The sequence below is a fragment of the Choloepus didactylus genome, chromosome 5 (genome assembly GCF_015220235.1).
Source record: "Choloepus didactylus isolate mChoDid1 chromosome 5, mChoDid1.pri, whole genome shotgun sequence".
NCBI classification, from domain to species: domain Eukaryota; kingdom Metazoa; phylum Chordata; class Mammalia; order Pilosa; family Megalonychidae; genus Choloepus; species Choloepus didactylus.
The window spans coordinates 53,306,543-53,328,024 of record NC_051311.1 but is presented as its reverse complement, the minus strand read 5'-3'; the positions used below and the strand labels follow the sequence as shown (position 1 = coordinate 53,328,024).

At 38.3% G+C, this 21,482-nt stretch overlaps 1 protein-coding gene across 1 annotated transcript in view; it reads right to left on the bottom strand.

Moving 5' to 3' along the window:
• Window positions 1-21,482, bottom strand: part of DGKI (diacylglycerol kinase iota) — a 538,644-nt gene that overhangs the window by 346,036 nt on the left and 171,126 nt on the right. Inside the window, 2 exon segments of the mRNA XM_037836080.1 lie at window positions 4,322-4,417; window positions 17,675-17,783. Of these exon segments, the coding sequence (XP_037692008.1) occupies window positions 4,322-4,417; window positions 17,675-17,783 (205 nt within the window).

Genomic DNA, 21,482 nt, shown 5'->3' with positions numbered 1-21,482 from the left:
TAGTTTCCTTGGGTATAAACATTTGGATGAATACCTTGGTGTATGTAGCAACAAAGCATGAGAATGGTTTCTATCAGAGTGTACCCACTAAGCTGTGAGGTTCTCTCTTATCTTTAGCTGTCATTTTCAAAACTGCCTGAAGTTGCCTGGTTCTATATACTCAGCCCATAAACACTTGTAGAATAAATGAATGAAGAAAGGTACATCAAAATAACTATCACCAAAGATGGTCCTAGTTGGAATTTGATTTTTTTCCTGTAATTAGGTTGAGAAGCAGGGATCCTTCTCCAATTTCTTTACTCCTGTGTTCCTTTTCTCCTCTCCTGACAAGAAAAACAACTGGCCATGTTTGGGAACTATCTCTGATTTGGAAACAACTTTAATCCCATTAAATATCTGCTCACAGACATTTTACAGGATTAGGTGCTACCACCAGAGAAACATAGAAGCAAGAAGGATTTTAAAGGTGATCCTTTAAAATGGTTTCAGCCCCCAGGTTTTGGAGCAAACTCCTCCCCCACAGTCCTAGTGTGCTTTCAAAGCCATCCAAAATGAGCCCCCAAATGTCAATCTTTATGGCAGCAGGAGGTTGTAGATTTTAGGACTGCTTTGGTTTTAAGTTGACAGTGCCTATGTCCCATAAGTCAGGGTGACAATCTCAGTTTTCCTGATGCAGTCATGATTTACTCCTAGTGACACTGCTTCATTGTTAATAACAGCCACTTTCACCCTCCAAATTATCTTGGTTTAGACAATCTATTATATGCTCATGCTTCATAAGTACACAGACATTTATAACATGCACTCAAACTTTTGGCACAAAAAAACCATCCATCTTTATTTCCATTCTTACCTAACACTTGCCCTTTTGGTGTGCTCATGCATGTCTCACGATTGCCTCCTCCCTTGTACGAAGCTTGTTTCTGCCTTTGAGTTTGCTCATTTTTCTCTCCCTGCATGAAACACTCTCCTTTCCCAACTCACTTACATAAATCTTTCCCATCTTTCAAAACCATCCCCATGAAGCCGCCTCTGTCTACTTCAACCCACACTGATTCCTCCCTTCTTCTCGTGACATTTGCTTTGCTAAAACAGGGTAGGGAGTGAAAGACAGGTCTCTGGTGATGGATTCGCTCCTCTCCCAAGCACTCTACCTGCACTTGTTTAGAAGCCCATAGGTAGTACCTAGTTATGGTCCCAACAGGTAGGTTTTCTTCAAAGGTGGTTAATTAAGAAATGAGAATATAATACATCTTCAATTAACCCAAGCCTTTTTCCTACAACATTGCTGTTCAGTGCCAAGAAAACTACAACTAGGACATTTAAGTTGGAAGCTCATTTGGAGATTTTCTTGCCTAACCTCTTACCTAATGTAGGCATGCATCCCACTTCTACAGCTTCCTTGAAGGATGGCCATGCAACTCATTCATAAACGTGACCATTGAGCCCATCTCTCTGGGCATCCTGTTTGCTTGCTGGATATCTCAGACTATTAAAGTTCATTCTTATAGAACAGTAATTCTCAAAGTTAGTTTTGTGGACCATCTGCACCAGAATTATTTGGGGTGTTTGTTAAAATCACAGGTTCCTGAGTCCAACTCTTATGTGTACTGAATTAGCATTTGTGGCAAGGAGGGAAACTAATCATTAACTGGTTTTCCAGGTGATTTGTATGTTTACCAGAGTTTGAATTCACTCTGTATTCTATATCTATAACCCAGTTCTACCTTCGTGAACAACAGAGAACAAGTCACTTCCCTTTTCTTTGTGATAGCTCGTCAAATATTGGAAAGCAAGTGTTCTCTCTCCTTTCCCTCTTTAATACTTTTTTGTAACCAGGTTAACTATTCCTCCCACAACAAGGTTCCATACCCTGAACCAGTTTGGACCCTCTCCTATGAGTCCTCTCCTACTTGACAATGTGCCTCCCCAAGTGTGAAGCCCAATGACAGGGAAAAGGAGAAAGCTTTTAATGCTTTTACTATCCATTGCTAATTTTTTTAAAGTATATCAATTTATAGAGCTGACAGGTGAGTATGGAAGTACCCATTTTGGCCTTAACTAAGCAGCAGTTAGTCTTATCATTCTGTAAATTTTTGATCATTTAATAGGCACATAGTGTTGACCTCTCATATTGTTTTAATTTGCATCCTTTGCATATATTTTCACATATATATTGGTCATTGTCAGCTACTATCATTTCTGTTTTTCTTTTCTTTTAATTCATTATACCAGTCACTGTGCCATGAAAACGTCTTCAGTACATTATCTTGTCTAATACTCAAAACATTTCCCCTAGTTTATAGATAAAGAAACTGAGCCTTACAGAGATTGGCATGAAGAAACACAGTTAGGTTATCAGCTTCTTCAGTAACTTATTCCTTCTTTTAATCAACAGTTTTGGAGGAGAATTCTTCATTTTCCAGATACTTTGTAAAATGAGTTAATAGGGCAAAGTACCTGGGATGAAATTATGTGGAAGTTCAGAAAGACAATGGAAATTTTCACAACTCTGTTTTCTCCTTAATTTGACCTAAAATTTTCTTTATTCTCTTTGTTGTTTTTTCCTGGCCTAGATAATAGTGATCAATTAATAATCAGTTAGTAGTAAGCAGTACTATTTACTGATTCAAGGTTTAATGAGGATGTATGTACCTGTTCATATATTTGCCAAGGGAGGTAATACGTGGCTGTCCCAAAAGGAACAAAGAGAGCAATCTGGAGATAAGGCAAAACCCCCATAACAAATTACAGCCCGTAAATTGGCAGCAGTGTCAGCAGAAGGAGTTCAAATGTCAAACGTACATGTGCAAGTAAGGTTGGCTTTTATTTTTCCCATTTTATATTATTTGATATCCCAAGCTCAGTTTTTATTTAACTAAAACAGTAATGTTAATTCACTATTTACAGCATTTTAGTCCAAACAGGTGAGTTTCTCAAGGATTTGGTTAATTTAATCAAAGTCAATGCAATTATACTTTAATTGAAAATACGTATGCATAAAGTTGAAATCCTGATATTTAAATCAATTGAATCAACAACAACAGTTTTTAAATGCAAACAGTTAGGTGCAGATCTGAGTTGGAAGTAAAACTAAAAATACTTTAATCCTACTCTTTTATTTTACCTAAGAGGTAGACAAGGCCCAAAGGTCATGAGTTCCTCTATCAATGTCACACAAGGAGTGGTGACATCGAGATTCAAATCCACAGCAGCGTCTTCAGCAAGGTCTTTCACTGACTTTTAACAATTCTCAATTGCACTCAAACACAACCTGGTTTCCTCAAGACTTGCAGAATTTTTCCAAAGAAAATCTGTAAACTTAGTGTCAAAACAGTCCAAAGAAACATAAAAGGTCTTGGATCCAGAGCTTTGGGATTTCAGGCAGCCTGATAAAAGTCCTTGAGGGCTATCTTCTCTAAGTTTTGGAGAAAACTCAATTTCTTCCTTATTAATTACTAATGGAAACATATTCATTTGCAATTTCAAGGCCCTACATTTTGCCCCAAGTCTTTCTTTCACAAAATAAACAAGCATAAGGAAAAAAGGAAAATATGTGGAATGTGAATCACGATGCCTATTTTCCCAAATAAGAAGGAACACATCTTTTTTTTCTTCTTCACTATTCTTAAGTTTTCCATTATTTTCTTTTGGGATCAATAATTTTAAACTACACACAATTTTTTTAAGTTCATTTTCTCAATGCTGAAGGTTTAGCTCCTCTATGGCTTATTGCCTGTCCACCAAGCTCTTTTCACAGAGCATAAAAGAGAATGAGAACATTTAAACAGATTTTTCTAAAAAGGACACAAATCGAAGTCTGCAAAGCAAAGGACTTTCCAATTAACCTGGCTGCTTATTGTTTGTATAGTTTCTAGAATTTTATCCTCCAAAACAGATATACCCACCACCAGCAGAGGTGTTTCTGTCCACTACCACTTTCACCCACCTCTGACACCCTCCCTCCAAGACCGTCTCCCACACACAGACTCCCTCTCCATGGCCCCTGCACAGCCACTCCTTCCAGCCAGCTTTCCCTTTTCCCACCTCCCAATGCACAAACCAAAACCTACCCTGGGAATTATCATAAAGAAACACAGTATACCAAGATTTGCCCTGCATAATCAAACCCTAAAATCAATGACACCCTGAAAACCAAATTCAACTGACAAACTCTTTATGAAAACCTTGAAAACATCACTTCAAAAAGACAGGCTCTTTCAAACCTCTTGGAAATTCAGGCCTGGTGGCCCCTCTGCCCCAGTCTCAGAGGCCTCCCCCTGAAAAAGACAGAGCCCAGAGGCCTGAGGGGCACACTCACTGCAAATCTGACTTGGCAGTTCTCCTCTCCCAAGTAGCACAGGTCTCCTGAGACGTTGGTCTCCAACCAGAGGTGTTCTCCGTTCACCGCGTTCTCCTGGAAGGAAGAGACCCACCTTACTTCAGTTTTCTTTTCAGGTATAAAGGGGAGAGATTTCAAATTTTGATTAGGATTCAAGAAAGTTAATGAACCCAAGAAGTTCAAACAGTTATTTTACTTCTTAAAATACTGCTGGAGTTGGTCTTATCAAATTCTAGCAATAAAAAATGGTTTTTGTAAAAACTTTGAGCTATAACTGAACTAGGCATTGGGTTTAGAGATGTTTTATCCATGGATGTGGTAATTTTTTAAACATACATTAAACAAATGAGGGAAAAAAGATCTAAATGTCAATATTACAAGCTTTATTCATCTGAGTCCTGCACTGCAGACTCCATGACAGTTGACAGACATTCTATTAAAATTTGCCTTTATGTAGCAAATTATCTAAGAAAGGGAATTTTTGTATTAAAGTACTTTTAACAGAGACTGTTGAAAACATATTTACCTATTACCAGTAATAAGTAAACTAGGCTTCTAAGGGCAAAGACTTCTTAAAACTTAGTTTAAGTCACTGTGTTCTTAAAAAGTAATATATTTCTACCAATTCAGACATTTTATAAATTCAGCAAGGCCTTCCCTCAATTAATTACAAAATTTTCAATTTGAATAATTTTACTGCTTCTAAAAATATTCACACACTTCTGATGGCAAGCAGAGTACAATCCTATTGCCCAGAAATGTGAAGTATCTCATTGGGGGTTAACACTTTCTTTTTACGAGTAGGATGGATAGTATTCTATATTACTTCTTAAGGCACACTTCCTAAGAAATGTGATGGATTTATATATTTACTGTATGTTTTGTTCATTCGCTAATTAAAGGCTCTGAACTTGTAGGAAAAGCATTGTATTAGGACCATAAAGAAATGAGATCATGACTACAGGTCTTACAGGAAAATTGCTCTGATTATGAGAACCACATTTATTATACTCCATTCCAGAATTTTCCAAATGCTACCCCTCTGGATTCAGAAGCTTAGTACAGAGAAGTAGTAAGATATTCCAAATGGCATTTGTTGGGAAAAATTTCCAAGTGTCATCCATTGTTTAAAATGAGTATATCTCTTCAGATTCAAATAGAACACATTTTCCTTTCAGGGTCTATAGTCTCAAATTATTTTCAGGCAAGAATAATCAAATGCTGTATTGTGGCATGTGATCAAGGTGTCTTGCAAGCCAAAAAAGGTGATGCCAAGTCCTAGAACAGCAAAAGCGTGACATGAAGGGATAGGAGAAGTTCCCTATGCATGCAGGTGTGGAGGTATCAGGGAGGGACAATGCATGGGAGACCCCGAAGTGGGGAAGTGCCACGCATATCTCAGAGCACCTCAAAACCATTCCCAGAAGGAAAGCAACACAGAGGGGGACCCGCTCCCTACACCAGCGATTCGCCACCTTTTTTCCAAAACTTATTCTACTCTTTTGGTAAGTTTTCTCTGAAGAAAGTCATGTTCAATCTTTTCATGCAAGTCAATGGGAAACAGGGATCTACCTTATAGTCAACCTTGTTGGGGAGCAATAGAGGAAAGAGAAGAATAGCTGTAGGTCTGTACCTTAAAAGTTTTCAGATAGTGGTAGATGATGGCGATATTAAAATACAAATTTTAAAAAGGCACTACACTTTGTAAGGAATCTTGAAGAAATCAATCCCCATAATCTGAAATATTCTAATTTAGAATAGTTTATAAATATATGTGTGTATGTACATTTATTATTTTATTTATTTATTTATTTAACTTGCAGCCCTATTTAGAATGGGTATCCATCTTTAACATATAATCCTTTATAGAATAAAATTCCTTTTCATTCTCCGACTATTCTTTAATTCATTTAACAAGCATTTATTCCACACCCCTGGTACCAGGCACTGGGATACAGTGGTAATCCACGGAGTAAAATCTGCCAGAAAGATGGAACCTAACATGTAACTTAAGCAGTAAATTCTAGGAAAACCTAACCACAGAAAAATCCTGCCAATTTTTAGAAAAGTGAGGTATAATATGTTGCAGTCAGGAAAAGTTCAAAAATCATTGATTATTCCAATTTAACAGGCCAGGAAATAAGTCCTGATAGGTCAAGTAAGGCAGGCAAGAACAGGCAAGACCCAGGAAATCAGTGACTTGCAAGTACAGCAAGAACTCACTGGGCTAGTGGGCCTAATCCTGAGACAGAGGCTGTATGCCCCCTGCTACACTGCATACCAGCTTCAAGCATTCAGTGGCTTGCTAGTAAATCTTGCCCCTGTTCAGGCACAGCACAACTGTCAAGATTAGCTAACCTCACTCTTCCTTGGAGATCTGACTTTGAAGACACTGTCCTTTGGAAGGGAAGAGGAGATACAAAAGATAGAGACTTTGCTGTATCCTGACACAGTTGGTCTAGTACACTGATTCTCAAATTTAGCTGTACATTGGAATGACCTGGTGAGTTTTTTAAAAATACCCAGTTACCATCCCCATAGATTCTTTTAATTGATCTGAGGTGAAACTTGGGCATCAGGATTTTTTAACATTTCTCAGGCACCTCTAATACTGCAAGAGAGTCTGAGACCCAATAATCCAGTAGATCCTATCCTACCTCTTCAAGTTTACTGGATAATAGATTGTAGACTCTGTCTGTGGCTGAAGCTCTAAATCATACTTTCATTTCTTGACCCATACATCCCCTTCCAGCTCCTTTCTGCCTATTACTTCCCTTTACTGGAAAAGTTCAGCAAAAAGTTTTCTTTATTTGCTGCCTCTACTTCCTCTCTACTCCATTATTTCTTGAACCCAATTCCATCAGGCATTCTTACTTCGCAGTCCACTATAACCACTCTTGTCTAGTTCATCAATGACTTCACATTACTAAGTCTAATGTTCAATTCTCAGTCTTCATATTTGTCAACAGCTTCATATTTGTGAACAGTTGATCACTCCTTTCTAGGGACACTTTCTTCTCTGGCCCCAGAAATGCTGTATTCTATTTTTCTGGTAACTCAATGACCTCTCCTTCCCAGTCTCCTTTGCCAGATCTTTCCTATATTCATAAACTCTAAATTTTGGAGTGTTTCACAGCTCAATATTCAGATCTTTTCTCTTTTCTATCTATATTCAGTCCTTAAATTACTACATTCAGTTTCAATCTCATCTATTCATTGTTGACTCCCAAATTATACACACAGTCTGGTCCTCCTCCCTGAATTTCAGATTCATAAGAAAATGCCCTCTCAACCCCTCTACTTGAAAATATAATCAGCATTTTAAAACAGAACTTCTAATTTCCTCCCTAAATCTGCTCTTACCCTTGTCTCCTCCCCAAATTTTCAGTAAATGGCATTTCCATTCTTACAGCTGCAAAAGCCAAAAGCTTTGAAATCATTCTTGATCCCTCTCTTATATCTGTCCATCAGCTAATTGTATACTCTAGTTTCAAAATGTATACCACAACCAGTCACTTCTCACCACCTCCATTGTTACCACCTGATCCTCCATCATCTCTGGCTTGGAATTTCACAATGGCCTCCAGACTGGTATCCCTGCTCCACTCTTGCCTCTGCATGGTCTATTCTCCACAGAGCAACCAAAGCAATTGCTTTAAAATGTACATCCAGTCAAGTCACTCGTCTGCCCCAAACCCTTCAATGGCTGTCCGTCATTCTTAGAGTAGTCCAAAGTCCTGACTTATCTGGTCTCTGGGAACCTCTCTGACATCATGTCCTATCTCTCTCCAACATCACTTCCTATCTCCTTTACCTCATTGTCTGTCACAGTCCCTCTCAGTCACTGAATCGCAATCATACTGGTCTCCTTGTTACTTATCAAGTAAGCTAGGGAAACTCCTACCAGAGGTTCACTGAATTTGCTGTTCCCTTTGCTTGAAAAATTGCTTATACCATAAGACTCCATCGTGTATTCATCCTTTCTTTCAGGTCTCTGTTCAAACGCCCCCTTATCAAAGACAGTACAGGGCATATTCTGCTTCCTACATCCAAAATACTCACCCCTCTCCACTTTGACTCAATGTGGTTTTAGGGAATTGAATCATGTCCCCCACAAGAGGAATGTTCATGTCCCAACCCCTGATCCTGGTATAAACCCACTTCTAAGTAGGACCTTTGAAGATGTTATTAGTTAAGGTGTACCCAAACTGAATGAGGGTGGGCCATAATTCCAATATGGCTGAAGTCCTTATAAGCAAAGGAAACTGGACAAAGAAAGAGGAGCCACAGGGAACAGGCAGACGCTGGAAGAGAAAGGAAAAGCATTGCCATGTGATGAAAAGCCAAGGAACCCCAAAGATTACTGGCTAGCCAGAAGATACCTACCCTCGGGGGAAGCAAGCCTTCTACCCTGTGAAGCCATGAGACAATGAATTCCTTCTGTTAAGTCAACCCATTGCATGGTATTTGTTCTAGCAGCTAGGAAACTAAAATATGGTTAATTCCTATTCATCTTTTGGACATCAGATCAAGCAATACTTCCTCAGAGAAGACATCATTGACCCCAAAATCTAAATCAAGTTAATTTATTACATTTTTTCCCAAAACCATGTTCCCATCATTTATCTGGTTGGCAATTATGCTTTAGTGTGATTATTTAATGTTTTCATAATACTAAATTCTAAGTTCCAAGAAAACAGTGACTGTCTAGCACCTAACTTAGTGTTTGGCAAACAGTAGATGCTTAATAAATTTTGGGAAATGAAAGGATGAAAGATTAAAAAATGAATGAATAAATGAATAAAAGAGTAGGAAGGGTTAATTTTTTTAATCTGCCCATAAGTTTGGGGTCATAAACTTTGAGAAATAGACATGGATGCCTAACAGACATGACAAATCTTTTTAAATCAGGAAGAGAAACAGAATCCTTGAAAAGAGGCATTCAAGGAAAGTATGAAGCATACCTATTTCTAGACTGTTTTCCCCATGCCTGATCTTTGTCTGGCATGCCTTTCTTATCTGATGCTCAAGAGAGGTATCCATCCTGCATGGCATTAGCAGAATGAACAAAGCAGGTTTAAAAAACCATTCTGGATTTTTTCCTACATTTCTAATGGACCTTTCTCTAGATCAATGTTTATAAACATAGGTGTTATAGTCTGACAGACTTGCCACTTAATGTCTCTATGACCTAGAACCTCTCTCATTTCTCTAAATCTTAGTTTGTTCATTGCTAAAATTGGAATAATAATTTTACCTCCCTCACAGATTCAGTCATGTTTCAGTTTGAAAATGCATAAAGCCCAATGTCTAATAAATGATAAAAGTTAACAGATGTTCATTATAATTTTCATTATCATTATTGCTTTACTCTCTAGTGTTCCTTCCCCCTTCTAATCCATAGATGTTGGCATTATCCAAGTTTCGTTCCTTGATCTTGTGGTCATGACTGATAGCCATTCACCAAAAGCATTATTCTCTTCTTCCTGGTCATACAGTTAGACCATATTTTCCAGCCTCCCTTGCAATTAGGTATGGCCATATGACCAAGTTCTAACCAGTGGAAGTGTGTCACTTCCAGACTTGGCCTATTAAAACCTCCCACATGCATTCCTCCATGCCCTTTTCTCCTCCTAGTTGCCTGGGTAGTGAACCTTCGGGCTGACTTTGGAAGCCTCTATGTGAAGATGTTGAATAACTCTGTGGAACAGGGCCCCATCCACTCCAAACCTATCTAGAACAGCTCTGGTTTGTGACATGAGTGAGAAATAAACTTCTATTGTATTAAGCCATTGCATGTTTGAGTCTTCGATTTCCCACAACCTAGTCTATTCCACCCAATATAGGTCTCTTCTCTTTGCTCACATTTTTGTCCTGATTTCCTTACATTATCTGCATCTGCCCCCCAGTTATTTACCATACACTGGAAGCATGTGCAATCTCTGAGTCCATGTTTCTTCTTGTCTGAATTCTAATTCTGACACTCCCTCCAATTTATCCTACACATTATTATCTAAAACATAGCTATAATTATGCCTCTCCCTTCCTCAGAAGTCTTAAATGATTCACTATTATTTATAAAATAAAGTCAAAATTCAATCTAGTATACTAGCCAATCCTTTAATGGCATCAATCTATCTATCTCTATTTACCTTCATACATTTTACTCTCTTGTTGCTCCTCTCTAAGTAAGTACTATATTTTCCTTCTTTTGTGTCATGCTTTTGTTCATTCCATTCTCCCTACCTGAAACCTCTTTCTCACTTCTGCATACATCCATCTTGAAATACCATCCCAAATAGTATATAACTCAAGGAATATACATCTGTACTAGAGAGAAAAAATAACTCGCCCATTTCTAAATGAAGGTAACACATTTTCTAGTGAATGCTGAACAAGTCTCTATAGATTCACATACAATAATTTTGATAGATGCATATAGATAGACCTTTTTACCTAAGAATATAAATCCAGCTGGATAGATACAGATTAATAGACGTAGATCTAATTCCTTGCTCAAGTTCTCCTGAAGTCCTATTAATGGTTACAGGTACAGAGATAGAGGTATGGGTGGATAACAGACTGAAAAACATTCATGGATAAAAAAATGCACTGATATCAGAAACAATATACACAAAATGAAGACACTTCTTCATAAAAATGGGAGAGAATACATGAAAAGACCCCCTTGCATTATCATCATTACAGTAGTTGATGATCTAGATATATTAGCTGAGCATTCATAAGACTCAAGGTCAAACAAGACTCCCACCACGAACATTTTAAAGTGCAATTTGCTGTAAGGTGATGAAACAAGAAGAAAGAAAGGAAAGAAATGATGATGGAAAAAGCAGAAAGAAAAAAGGAGAAAGGTAGAAGAGTTTCTGAAAAGATAAATAAATCACATTTTTAGGATCCAAAATTTTCCCCTTACTGTATTGTATTAGCATTTTGGAGGTTCCCTATTTAGAGTCTTACTTAATCTTCTACCTTTAAAATTTTAAGATTCTCTGCCCTCCTAGCTTTTCTCCTCAGTGTCAGTGTTTTATTAAACAGTAACCTAGAGGACTCAAAAGAACTAGGAGGTTTACTACTAAATAAAATACTTCCATAAAGAATTTTTTGATACTTCAAAGTTTCCCCATAATTTATATTCATGTGTGTACAGTTTATAGAGCAGCTTTCCCTCACCCATCAATTGAAATTGAATTTTCCCCATTCATTTCTTTCATAAGGTTTATCTCAATTTGTAATATTTTATTTATTTGCACATATATCTAATAAATATCTCTTACCTTCACTTCTGGCATAGTACCTGGCACATGGTAATAATCAATTGATTAAATTAAGGAATAAATTAAAAAGTCTCCACCCTACCTCTCTTCCATTGCTCTCAAAATCCGAGATGATGTCATGGGAAGCTATTTGGGGGTTAAAAGAAATCTGTGCTTTCAAAAGTGAAGGAAAGAAAGAAGTAGTAAGAAACAGAAATTACTTAAGTGAATACAATCTACCAGTATAATTCTAGGTCAAGCCAGTTTACCAATTTCATGATTCCTGGCTTAAAAATATCTTTTTGTACATTTCCAACACTACACTATTGTGCAGCCTGAATTACAACCAAACCCTTGAGTTAACAAACCACACTTTTGTTATGCAAATACCTCTGCTAGATTTATGGAAGTATCAACTACTCAGGAACTTTTAGGAGTTAATACAGTGTGATTAGCTCAGTCAGATTGCTGTTTTCTCACTGCCCATAAATCAGAAATAGACATTGAAAGTGGTAAGAGTGAGAGGAAGAGATTTGAGGACACAAGTGCTATGGAACAGATGACCACAGAAGAAAACACAAGAGGGGGAAAAGGGTTTTCTACTTGTTTAACAGTGTTTGTGGAAAGCAAATACAATCAATTTATTCTGAAATAATAATAAAATAATTATAAATATGAATCCTATGTAAATGTCCTTAAAAATCCAGAAGGAGAAAAAAGATCTGTGACTTGTCTCTCCCTGAAAATCTTCAGGATAATAGTAAGTGAAAAATCTGCCTTAAATGATTTAGGTCTATTCTGTCTGATATGCATATACTATTGAGCACTTAAAATGTGGTTAGCCCTAATTGAGATGAGCAGTAAATATAAAGTTCACAACAGATTTTGAAAACGTATTGTGGAAAAAATCTCACTAACATTTTTTACATTGATTATATATTTAAATAATATTTTGAATACATCTGGTTAAATAAAATGTTATTAAAATTAATTTTACCTATTTCTTTTCACTTTTTTCATGTGACTACTAGAAAATTTAAAATTACTTTGTGACTCATATTATTACCCACATTATATATCTATTAGACACTGTTAGTTTAGATAATCACATGCCTAGAGGCAGAAAATTAGACCTAGACATTTTTTACAGGCCTCTGAGGTTGTAGGATTCTATAATTTTTTCCCCAGAAGACAGAGTGATTTAATTTAAAATTCTCACAATCTTGGAAAGTAAAAGAAAAGAGAGAGTGTATGAAATTGCAGTTGATCTGTCCCACTATTAATACGGTTGACCAGTTAGCTTGCCAGGACCTCTACTCAGTAGTAGTTGATCAGTCTTCATGCTCTGCTCAGCAACCTGATATCTTGATTAACCTAACTCAACTTTTTTTGAAATGCGAATGGGAATGGAGAGATAAATTGGGATGGAAGGAGTTGCTGGTGATGGTTTATAAAGAAAGCACAGGTCTCCTAGTACTTGCCATCTGAAAAAGGACTGAAATGAGAAAATGCACACATGGTACACACACACACAGACACACACATATGCCTGCCTCCTCCTGGCTTTTCATTCAAGGTTTCTAAAGATAAAATGACCCAGTTTTATAACCCAGTTTAAATCAATTCTGCATGAAGACTCACTTTCCCTAATGTTGTCCCTGAAACAAACTGTGAGGCAATGTATCAACTGTGTTATGTTTCTACCTGCACTTCTTTTTTTTTTTTTTCACATCATCAACTAGAGGAAAGGAAAGTTGGTCTGGATTTAAGATCTGGCTTTGTTTGTGCTGAGGTTCTGTTTTCCTCAGCTCCTGGTACTGGAGAAAATTTTCTGATGAGGAAGGAAAGGAGAATTGAAATCTAAAGACAATGGCTTTAAAATCAACTTACTCTCTAAAAAAGTATTGATGACTTTTCTACCACTGTTACGAAGATTGTTTTAGGCAGTAAATTGTGCAAAAATACAATATGAAGTAGTAAGACCAGAATGAGGACCCACTCCCTCTACTCAGCTACAAAACTAAAAAAAAAGTGAAGACCCTTCTATGTCCAAATTAGGTCTCAATTACCAAAAAAGCATGTGACATTTAAGAGAAAACACAGTATCTGTGGAACAGACACTCCTAAATGGGTTAACTCATTCTAAACTGGGAACTTGGAGTTCAGCCCAGGAGATGAGAATATTTCTCCTTTTTGAGCATTACTTCCTTTCTTTCTAGTAATTTAGCTTGTTTCCTCCCAAACTGACTTGGCTGACATACATTGCATGGTGTCCAGTGTCAGAATGTGCAGCAGTTGCAGGCCTTCATCGTGCAGATGGAGAGAGGATGTCATTGGGAAGAGAGAAAATATCAAATAATGGGGTGTGTGTGTTTTAAGAATTAGCACAACTCATTCTATTAAAAAGGAAATTTTAAAATGGTTTCTTGGGATTCAAACTGCATAAATCCATTTATTTTCCAAGCAGGCTTTGGAGCTGTGTCTACCAAGCCTGTCAGGAACTGGAGATTATCTGAGTACTTGTTCATTACCAGTCCAATGTCCCCTTCTCTCCGATTGAGCATAAAAGCTGTAATCGGTCTCCTGACATCATTTATCAAGCAGCTGGTAGGCAACAGCTGAGGTGCTATATACACTGTGAAGAGAAAACAAGCAAACGACATAGTCCCTCCCTTCAAGTAGCCTGAAATCTAAGCAAGGGCCTAGAAAAAGAGAATCAAACAAATAGAAAACACTAATTTGATTCTAAGGTTTCTAAGATAATGTACCATGGGTACAGGTATTGCGAGGAATCAAAGCAAGAATGAATAAAATAAACAGAATCGATTCTACTAAAAAGATGAATATAGCTGGGCAGGAAGCTAGAGAAAAGATCCAAAATAGCAATTTTACACATTGGATTAAGACCATTGTACACTGTTGTCAAAGAAGACTCAGGCACCATACTGAAGGCCAATTTATGCAATTCTTCACAGATCAACGCTGAGGGTTATAGTCCCAATATTCACAGAGAGAATGGCCTGTGCACATGTGATGAAAGTAAAGGTTGGCCGAGTGTCATCAAGGAAATGAAACTGTATGGAGCAGAGAATTTCAAAAGTCATAAGAAGCCATGTGAGTAAACCACAAGCAGGAGAGTTTTGGGGCTTTGAGGAGCATGCTAAAAATAAGAGAGAGATGGTATAAGTCACTAAGCAAGGAAATGATAAGATGAAAATGGAATACTTGAAGGGAATTATTAAGTTCATGTACCAAAAGGATAAAAGCTAACTCCTACAGTAGTATCCTGGCCCAAATGTGCGATTACCTACAGTCTAGGCTCACTAAATCAGTGCTCATCCACATCTCAGGCATCCCATAAACACATCACATCATATTCAAAAGAATATTTAGGAAACTATTTCACCTCTTCAAATGACTTTGGAACATATCCAAGAATCAGAAAGGGGCACCACAATAAGTAGAAACTTGGAGACTAAGATCCTAATTTCAGGTTCACCCTGATTTACCTTGCAACTTCAGGCACACCATGAACACCAGTGCAGTGAGAATAGAGGTGACATAAGCTAGAGGGTCACAGTACTATTGGCCTTTGAGATGACCATCATCCTCTGTGCCAAAGGGGAATGGGAATTGAGCAACGAGAATTTCAACCTGAGTCAAAGAGGGTGAGATGAGGAACAAGGTCAGCTCACATCAGCCATGCTCCACCCCTGCACAGCCACTGTGGTCAGGACTCTCAGAAGCTGTGAGAGCCCTTTATCTCATCAAAGGCAAGTAATTTGAATTCCTCTCTTTTTTCCTTTCTTTCTTTTTTTAAAAATTCTTTCTGTCCTCTTCCTCATTTGGGAAATCTCTAGAGACTCCAAACCAAATCACTGCTCAATAGACTAATACTAAATAAGTAAAAATTTATCATTTTAATACATTTGGTGCAGAACATACTAGTGGTGGAAGATAAGTAGACATGTTGCTTTTCCATAGGGAACCAAACAAGTGGATGGGATAACGGATATGGCAGACATAAGTAAAGCCAGAGGACTGTTCTTAACACTTTAAACAGAGCAAAGAAATTCCTGGTTTAGCTCCTTGAACAGAAAGGCAAACTAATATTATATAAATGAAAGTGGTAAAAAGGATATTTTTTGGGAAAAGTAAAAAATTTTACAGTGAAAGGCACATATCTAGAGTTTTAGTAAAAAAAAGTCACTGAAATGTTTTTAATGATACACTGTTTCTTCTCTTCTGAATCATGTTTTACATGATTTTAATGAAGAATTGTAGTATTGATCACTACTTTGCTTCTCTTTGCTATCACCAATATTAGTCCTCAAATGTGTTTTTTTCAGAGTCATCCTGTAACTCCTTACACATACTACCTCTAAGAAAGCTCACAAAGTGTCATCAGATAAGGCTTTCAGTTTTCATTCCATCATCAAACATTTCCAAAGCATTTCTTGCCATGTCATAATTCCAGTAGGTCACCATAATCCAAGAGGAGGGGAGAGGAGAGAGGAAGAAAAGAAGCCATGCAAGAGCCCAGCTTAGACCCACTTTTCCACTTTTCTTCCCTTACTCTGAACTGCAGCCTCCCACCACTAGCCAAAAACATCATTTTGATGAAATAATAGACCACATACCTCTCTAAAGAACCAGAAAATAACACCTTCTCAGCTTGCTCAGCTCAAGCAGGACACCTCTTTTTGAAAGCATTTTCTGATAACTACTCCAACATCAAATAGGGACAGGAAGTCCTTTCTCACATCCCAGTGACATCCTCTGTGCCCCTCTATTCTAGGTATCACCACCCTATATTTTAACTGTTGATTTATTTTCTGTTCCCCCACTGGACCAAAAGATCCTTGAAGGTAGAACCTGTATCTTCACCACCTCAGGATCCCAAGGAACAAACACAATAGGTGCTGACAATATGCTTGATTAATTAATGAATTTATCTATTACTTTATTTCTAAATAAATGGCTCTGCATGTGGCTGCACGGTTTACAAAGAACTTTCACACATACTGCCAAATTTGATCCTAACAACCACCATTTATAGATGAGGACACAGAGGCTGAAAGAAGTCAAATACCTAATGTCACACAAAGGTACAAAAAGGGTAATGAATGTTCTACCTAAATGTATTAAACCCTTTCTCATTAACAACTCAAATAAGGCCCTGCTACTTTAGATCAGAGGATTCTTTGGACCATCATGAATATTAAACTAACATTTTGGGGTACTTGATTCATAACACACTCCCATCATGGTCCTTGCATGCTCCTCTTTGATTTTATTTATCTGTTTGTTTGTACATTATTTTTAATTATGTATACACTGGAGGCAAACCCTGGTGTAAATATATTCTATACTCTATCTTGATTTAAGAGTTTATAAAATTACTGTCCTAGAATAAAGGCAAAGACCAGGAAAGGAGCATACTTCCTGAACCCCACTTCATCATGTTAGTGGTCTCTAAGCACTCTCAGTACAATAAAACCTCCACCAAAGAAGAAGTTGCATTTCAGTTAAATGCAGTCCTTTGCCAGGTACTCATAAACACAAGCAGCAGTTACTGGCATGTGTTCAGGACATAAAATAAGAATGTGAATAAGTGTATGCTAGAGTAGAGGGGAAACTTTTGCAATGTGAAGGACATTAAATGATGGCATATAAGCCAAAAGAAAAAAAAATCTCTCTCCCACTATTCCATTCTCTTCAGTGTTTCATCTGGAAAGAAAAGAATTTTTATGCTGATGCCTTAAATTTCTTCAGGAAGGGAAAGAGCCTTTCTTTCCATGGATAAAGATGTCTTCTGTCAAGAACTTGACTCATTGAAGACAATGCTTTCTAATTGACTTATGAATTTCAGACTATAAACTTTGAATTAAATTAATGGCTTTTGTGAATATGTTTTGGTTAAAATGTAATCAACCAGCTAATATACCCAACCCGCTGGTACAAGAGCCATCCACCTTTGAATTGGGGAGGGAATATAAAGAACAGGAGTACTTGTAGTGCCTGGAATATAAAAAAAAGAGAAAAAACCAACACCTACACTCCAGTCCAGAGTCGCTCTGGGCTCTTTCGCTGGACCGTTTGCCACAGGGAGGCTGAGGGGATGTGCAGGAGCCAAATGCTGAAGGCCAGCCCGGGAGATTGCTTTCCTGCAGCAAGAAGAAAGAAATACAAAGAAAAACCAACATCAGAAGGAAATAGAGAGCTGAACATTTCCCATGGGGTAGAAACAATGCCTGAGTTAGTCTTTCATATCTGAAAACCTTCACACATGTGATGGAATGACCTCTCTAAAGTATGTGGTGAGGGGAGAACCTAAGATGGCAGCTAGGTGAGACAGGGCAAAAAAAACACCTCAGTGAAAAATACTAGATAAACTCAGAAAGTGACCCAGAACACCACTGCCAGTGATGCACTAGCCGGACAAGGTCTGCTAAATCCACAGGGAATGTGCATTTGGTGAAAGCAGGAGCCTGCATTCTGAAACAAGTGAGTGAGTCGGCTAAAAGTCCCATGGCCACGCTGCAGTGTGGGGAAATGGAGGGCTGGCATTTGGAGACAGACTAGTTCTTTTAAAAAAAAAGCCCGGGAGTGGCTACAGATACAACAGGGAGAGCTGTGCAGTGAAGCACGGTGGGAGCGGGCTGGGCTAATGCCTAGGTGTCTGGCATGGAGGATACCCCTTCCCACACCCGCTGCTGATTGTCTCGAGACCAGAGGAGCAGAGGGGAGCCAAAAGGAGAAAAAAAAATTGCATTCCTTGTAGCCATCTCCCCAGCGGGCGGGGGATGCTCCTGCCTGGGGCCAGACCCACAGCCCAGAGCCATGCCAAGAAACCCAGTGTGACGAGGAATCTTTCCTGCAGCACTACACACAAGCCACAATATCAGCCATGGACAGTAGCCTTTAATACAACCACGGCTGATTGTCCCGGAGCTGGGAGGGGGGAGCTGTGAGAAAAGGAGGAAGTTAATGTTTCCCATTCAACCATCTTTGAAGTGGGCTTGGAGCACCCCTGCACGGCCCAGAGACCCAGGGCTTCCCTGGCAGGCTGGCACACACTAGTGATGTGGCACGGCCCTTCCTCAGCAGAGGTCCTGGAAGAGAACAGCTGGGAAGGGGGAACCACTCGGAAATCCCAGGGAACCTACGCCAATACCAAGGACTTGTGGATCAGCGGCACAGAACAGCCTTAAATCTCCAGGAACACCTGAGAGGTTTGATTATTAAAGCTGCCCTTCCTCCCTAACTGCTCAGACACACGCCCCTCATTCAGGACGGACAGCTAAGACAACACACCCAAACTTGGGGCACCAATTGGACCCACAAGAATCAGACCCCCACACACCACAAAGACAAAGTGGGGGAGAACTGACTTGAGGGGAATAGGTGAGTCACGGACGCAATCTGCTGGTTAGTTAGAGAAAGTGTACGTCACCAAGCTGCAGTTCTGTCAAATTAGGGATCAAGTAAAGCAAATGCCAAGAGGCCAAAAACAACAGAAAATCTTAAAGCATATGATAAAACCAAACGATATGGAGAGCCCAAAACAAAACACCCAAATCAAAAGATCAGAAGACACACAGTACTTTGCACAATTAATCAAAGAATTACAGACAGGCAACAAGAGCATGGCTCAGGATATAAAGGACATGAAGAAGAGCATGGCACAGGATATAAAAGACATAAAGAAGACCCAAGAAGAGCATAAAAAAGAAATTGCAAGAGTAAATAAAAAAATAGAAGATCTTATGGAAATTAAAGAAACTGTAGGCCAAATTAAAAAGACTCTGGATACTCATAATACAAGATTAGAGGAAGGTGAACAACAACTCAGCCTCCTCGAGGACCACAGAACAGAAAATGAAAGAACAAAAGAAAGAATGGAGAAAAAAATAAAAAAATTCTAAACAGATCTCAGTGATACGATAGATAAAATAAAACGTCCAAACTTAAGACTCATTGGTGTCCCAGAAGGAGAAGAGAAGGGTAAAGGTCTAGAAAGAGTATTCAAAGAAATTGTTGGGGAAAACTTCCCAAACCTTAAACATAATATAAATACACAAAGCATAAATGCCCAGCGAACTCCAAATAGAATAAATCCAAATAAACCCACTCCGAGACATATTCTGATCAGACTCTCAAATACTGAAGAGAAGGAGCAAGTTCTGAAAGCAGCAAGAGAAAAGCAATTCACCACATACAAAGGGAACAGCATAAGACTAAGTAGTGACTACTCAGGGGCCACCATGGAGGTGAGAAGGCAGTGGCATGACATATTTAAAATTCTGAGAGAGAAAAATTTCCAACCAAGAATACTTTATCCAGCAAAACTCTCCTTCAAATTTGAGGGAGAGCTTAAATTTTTCACAGACAAACAAATGCGGAGAGATTTTGATAATAAAAGACCTGCCCTACTTCAGATACTAAAGGGAGCCCTTCCGACAGAGAAACAAAGAAAGGAGAGAGACATATAGAAAATTTTAACAGACATATATAGAATATTACATCCCAGGTCACTGGGACACACATTCTTCTCTAGTGATTATGGATCTTTCTCCAAAATGGACCGTATGCTGGGGCATAAAAACAAGCCTCAATAAATTAAAAAAAAAAAAAAAATGAATTTGTTCAAAGCACATTCTCTGACCACAATGGAAAACAAATAGAAGTCAATAACCATCAGAGACCTGGAGAATTCACAAACACCTGGAGGATAAAAATGAGGGGGAGATAAAAACATTCCCGGATAATCAAAAGCTGAGGGACTTCATCACCAGTAATTGGTCCTGTAAGAAATGCTAAAGGGAGTTAAGCAGGCTGAAAGGAAGGGACACTAAACAATTGACTGAAACTACATGAAGAAATAAAGATTTCCAGTAAAGATCACATGGTAAATATAAATACCAATACTACTGCATTTTTGATTTATAACTCCATTATTTACTTCCTACAGGATCTAAAATACATAAACTGTAATGATAAATCAGTGGTTTTGGACTCAACGTAAAATATGTAATTTTTGACAAGAACTACATAAAGGTGGGGGAAAATGGAGTATAGCAATAGTTTATGTGTCATATTGAAGTTAAGTTGGTATCAAAGAAAAACAAGATTGTTATAGATTTAAGATATTAAATTTAAGCCCTATGGTAAACACAAAGAAAGTATCAGAGAATATGACCATAGGGATGAAAAGTAGAGTAGGGGTTCCGAGAAGTGGGGGAAGGGGCAATGGAGAGTTAAGAAATGAGAGTAGGGTTTCTGTTTGGGGTGAAGGGAAACTTCTAGAAATGGACGGTGGGAAGGTGATAGCATTGCAACACTCTAAATGTGATTAATCCCACTAATGGAATGCTAGGGAGGGAGTGGAATGGGAAGATTTAGGCTATATATATATGTTTCCACAATTAAAAAAAAGTCTAAATAGATGACAATTAAATGCCAAGGATGATCCTGGATGGGATCTGAGGATGGAGGAGAGGAGGCTCAAAGGGACACAGATGGGACACACACACACACACAAAGGAAATATAGAATGTAAGCTTTGTATCAATGTTGAATTTCTTAAACTTCTTAGCTGCGCTTAATGAGATTGCATAAAAGAATGTTCTTGTCCATGGGAAAGGTATATGTGAATTATATTGTTTGTTCAATGATATGTGCAGCTTGCTCACATATGTTCAGAGGACAGAGCAATAGATGATGGGTGATAGATAGGGAGGGAGGGAGGGAGGGAGGGAGAGAGGGAGGGAAAGAAAGAAATGGTGGTGTGACAGGATGTTAAAGGTGGTGGATTGGGGTATCAGGGGACGGGGGTCGGGGTATGATGGAGTTCTATGTATGGG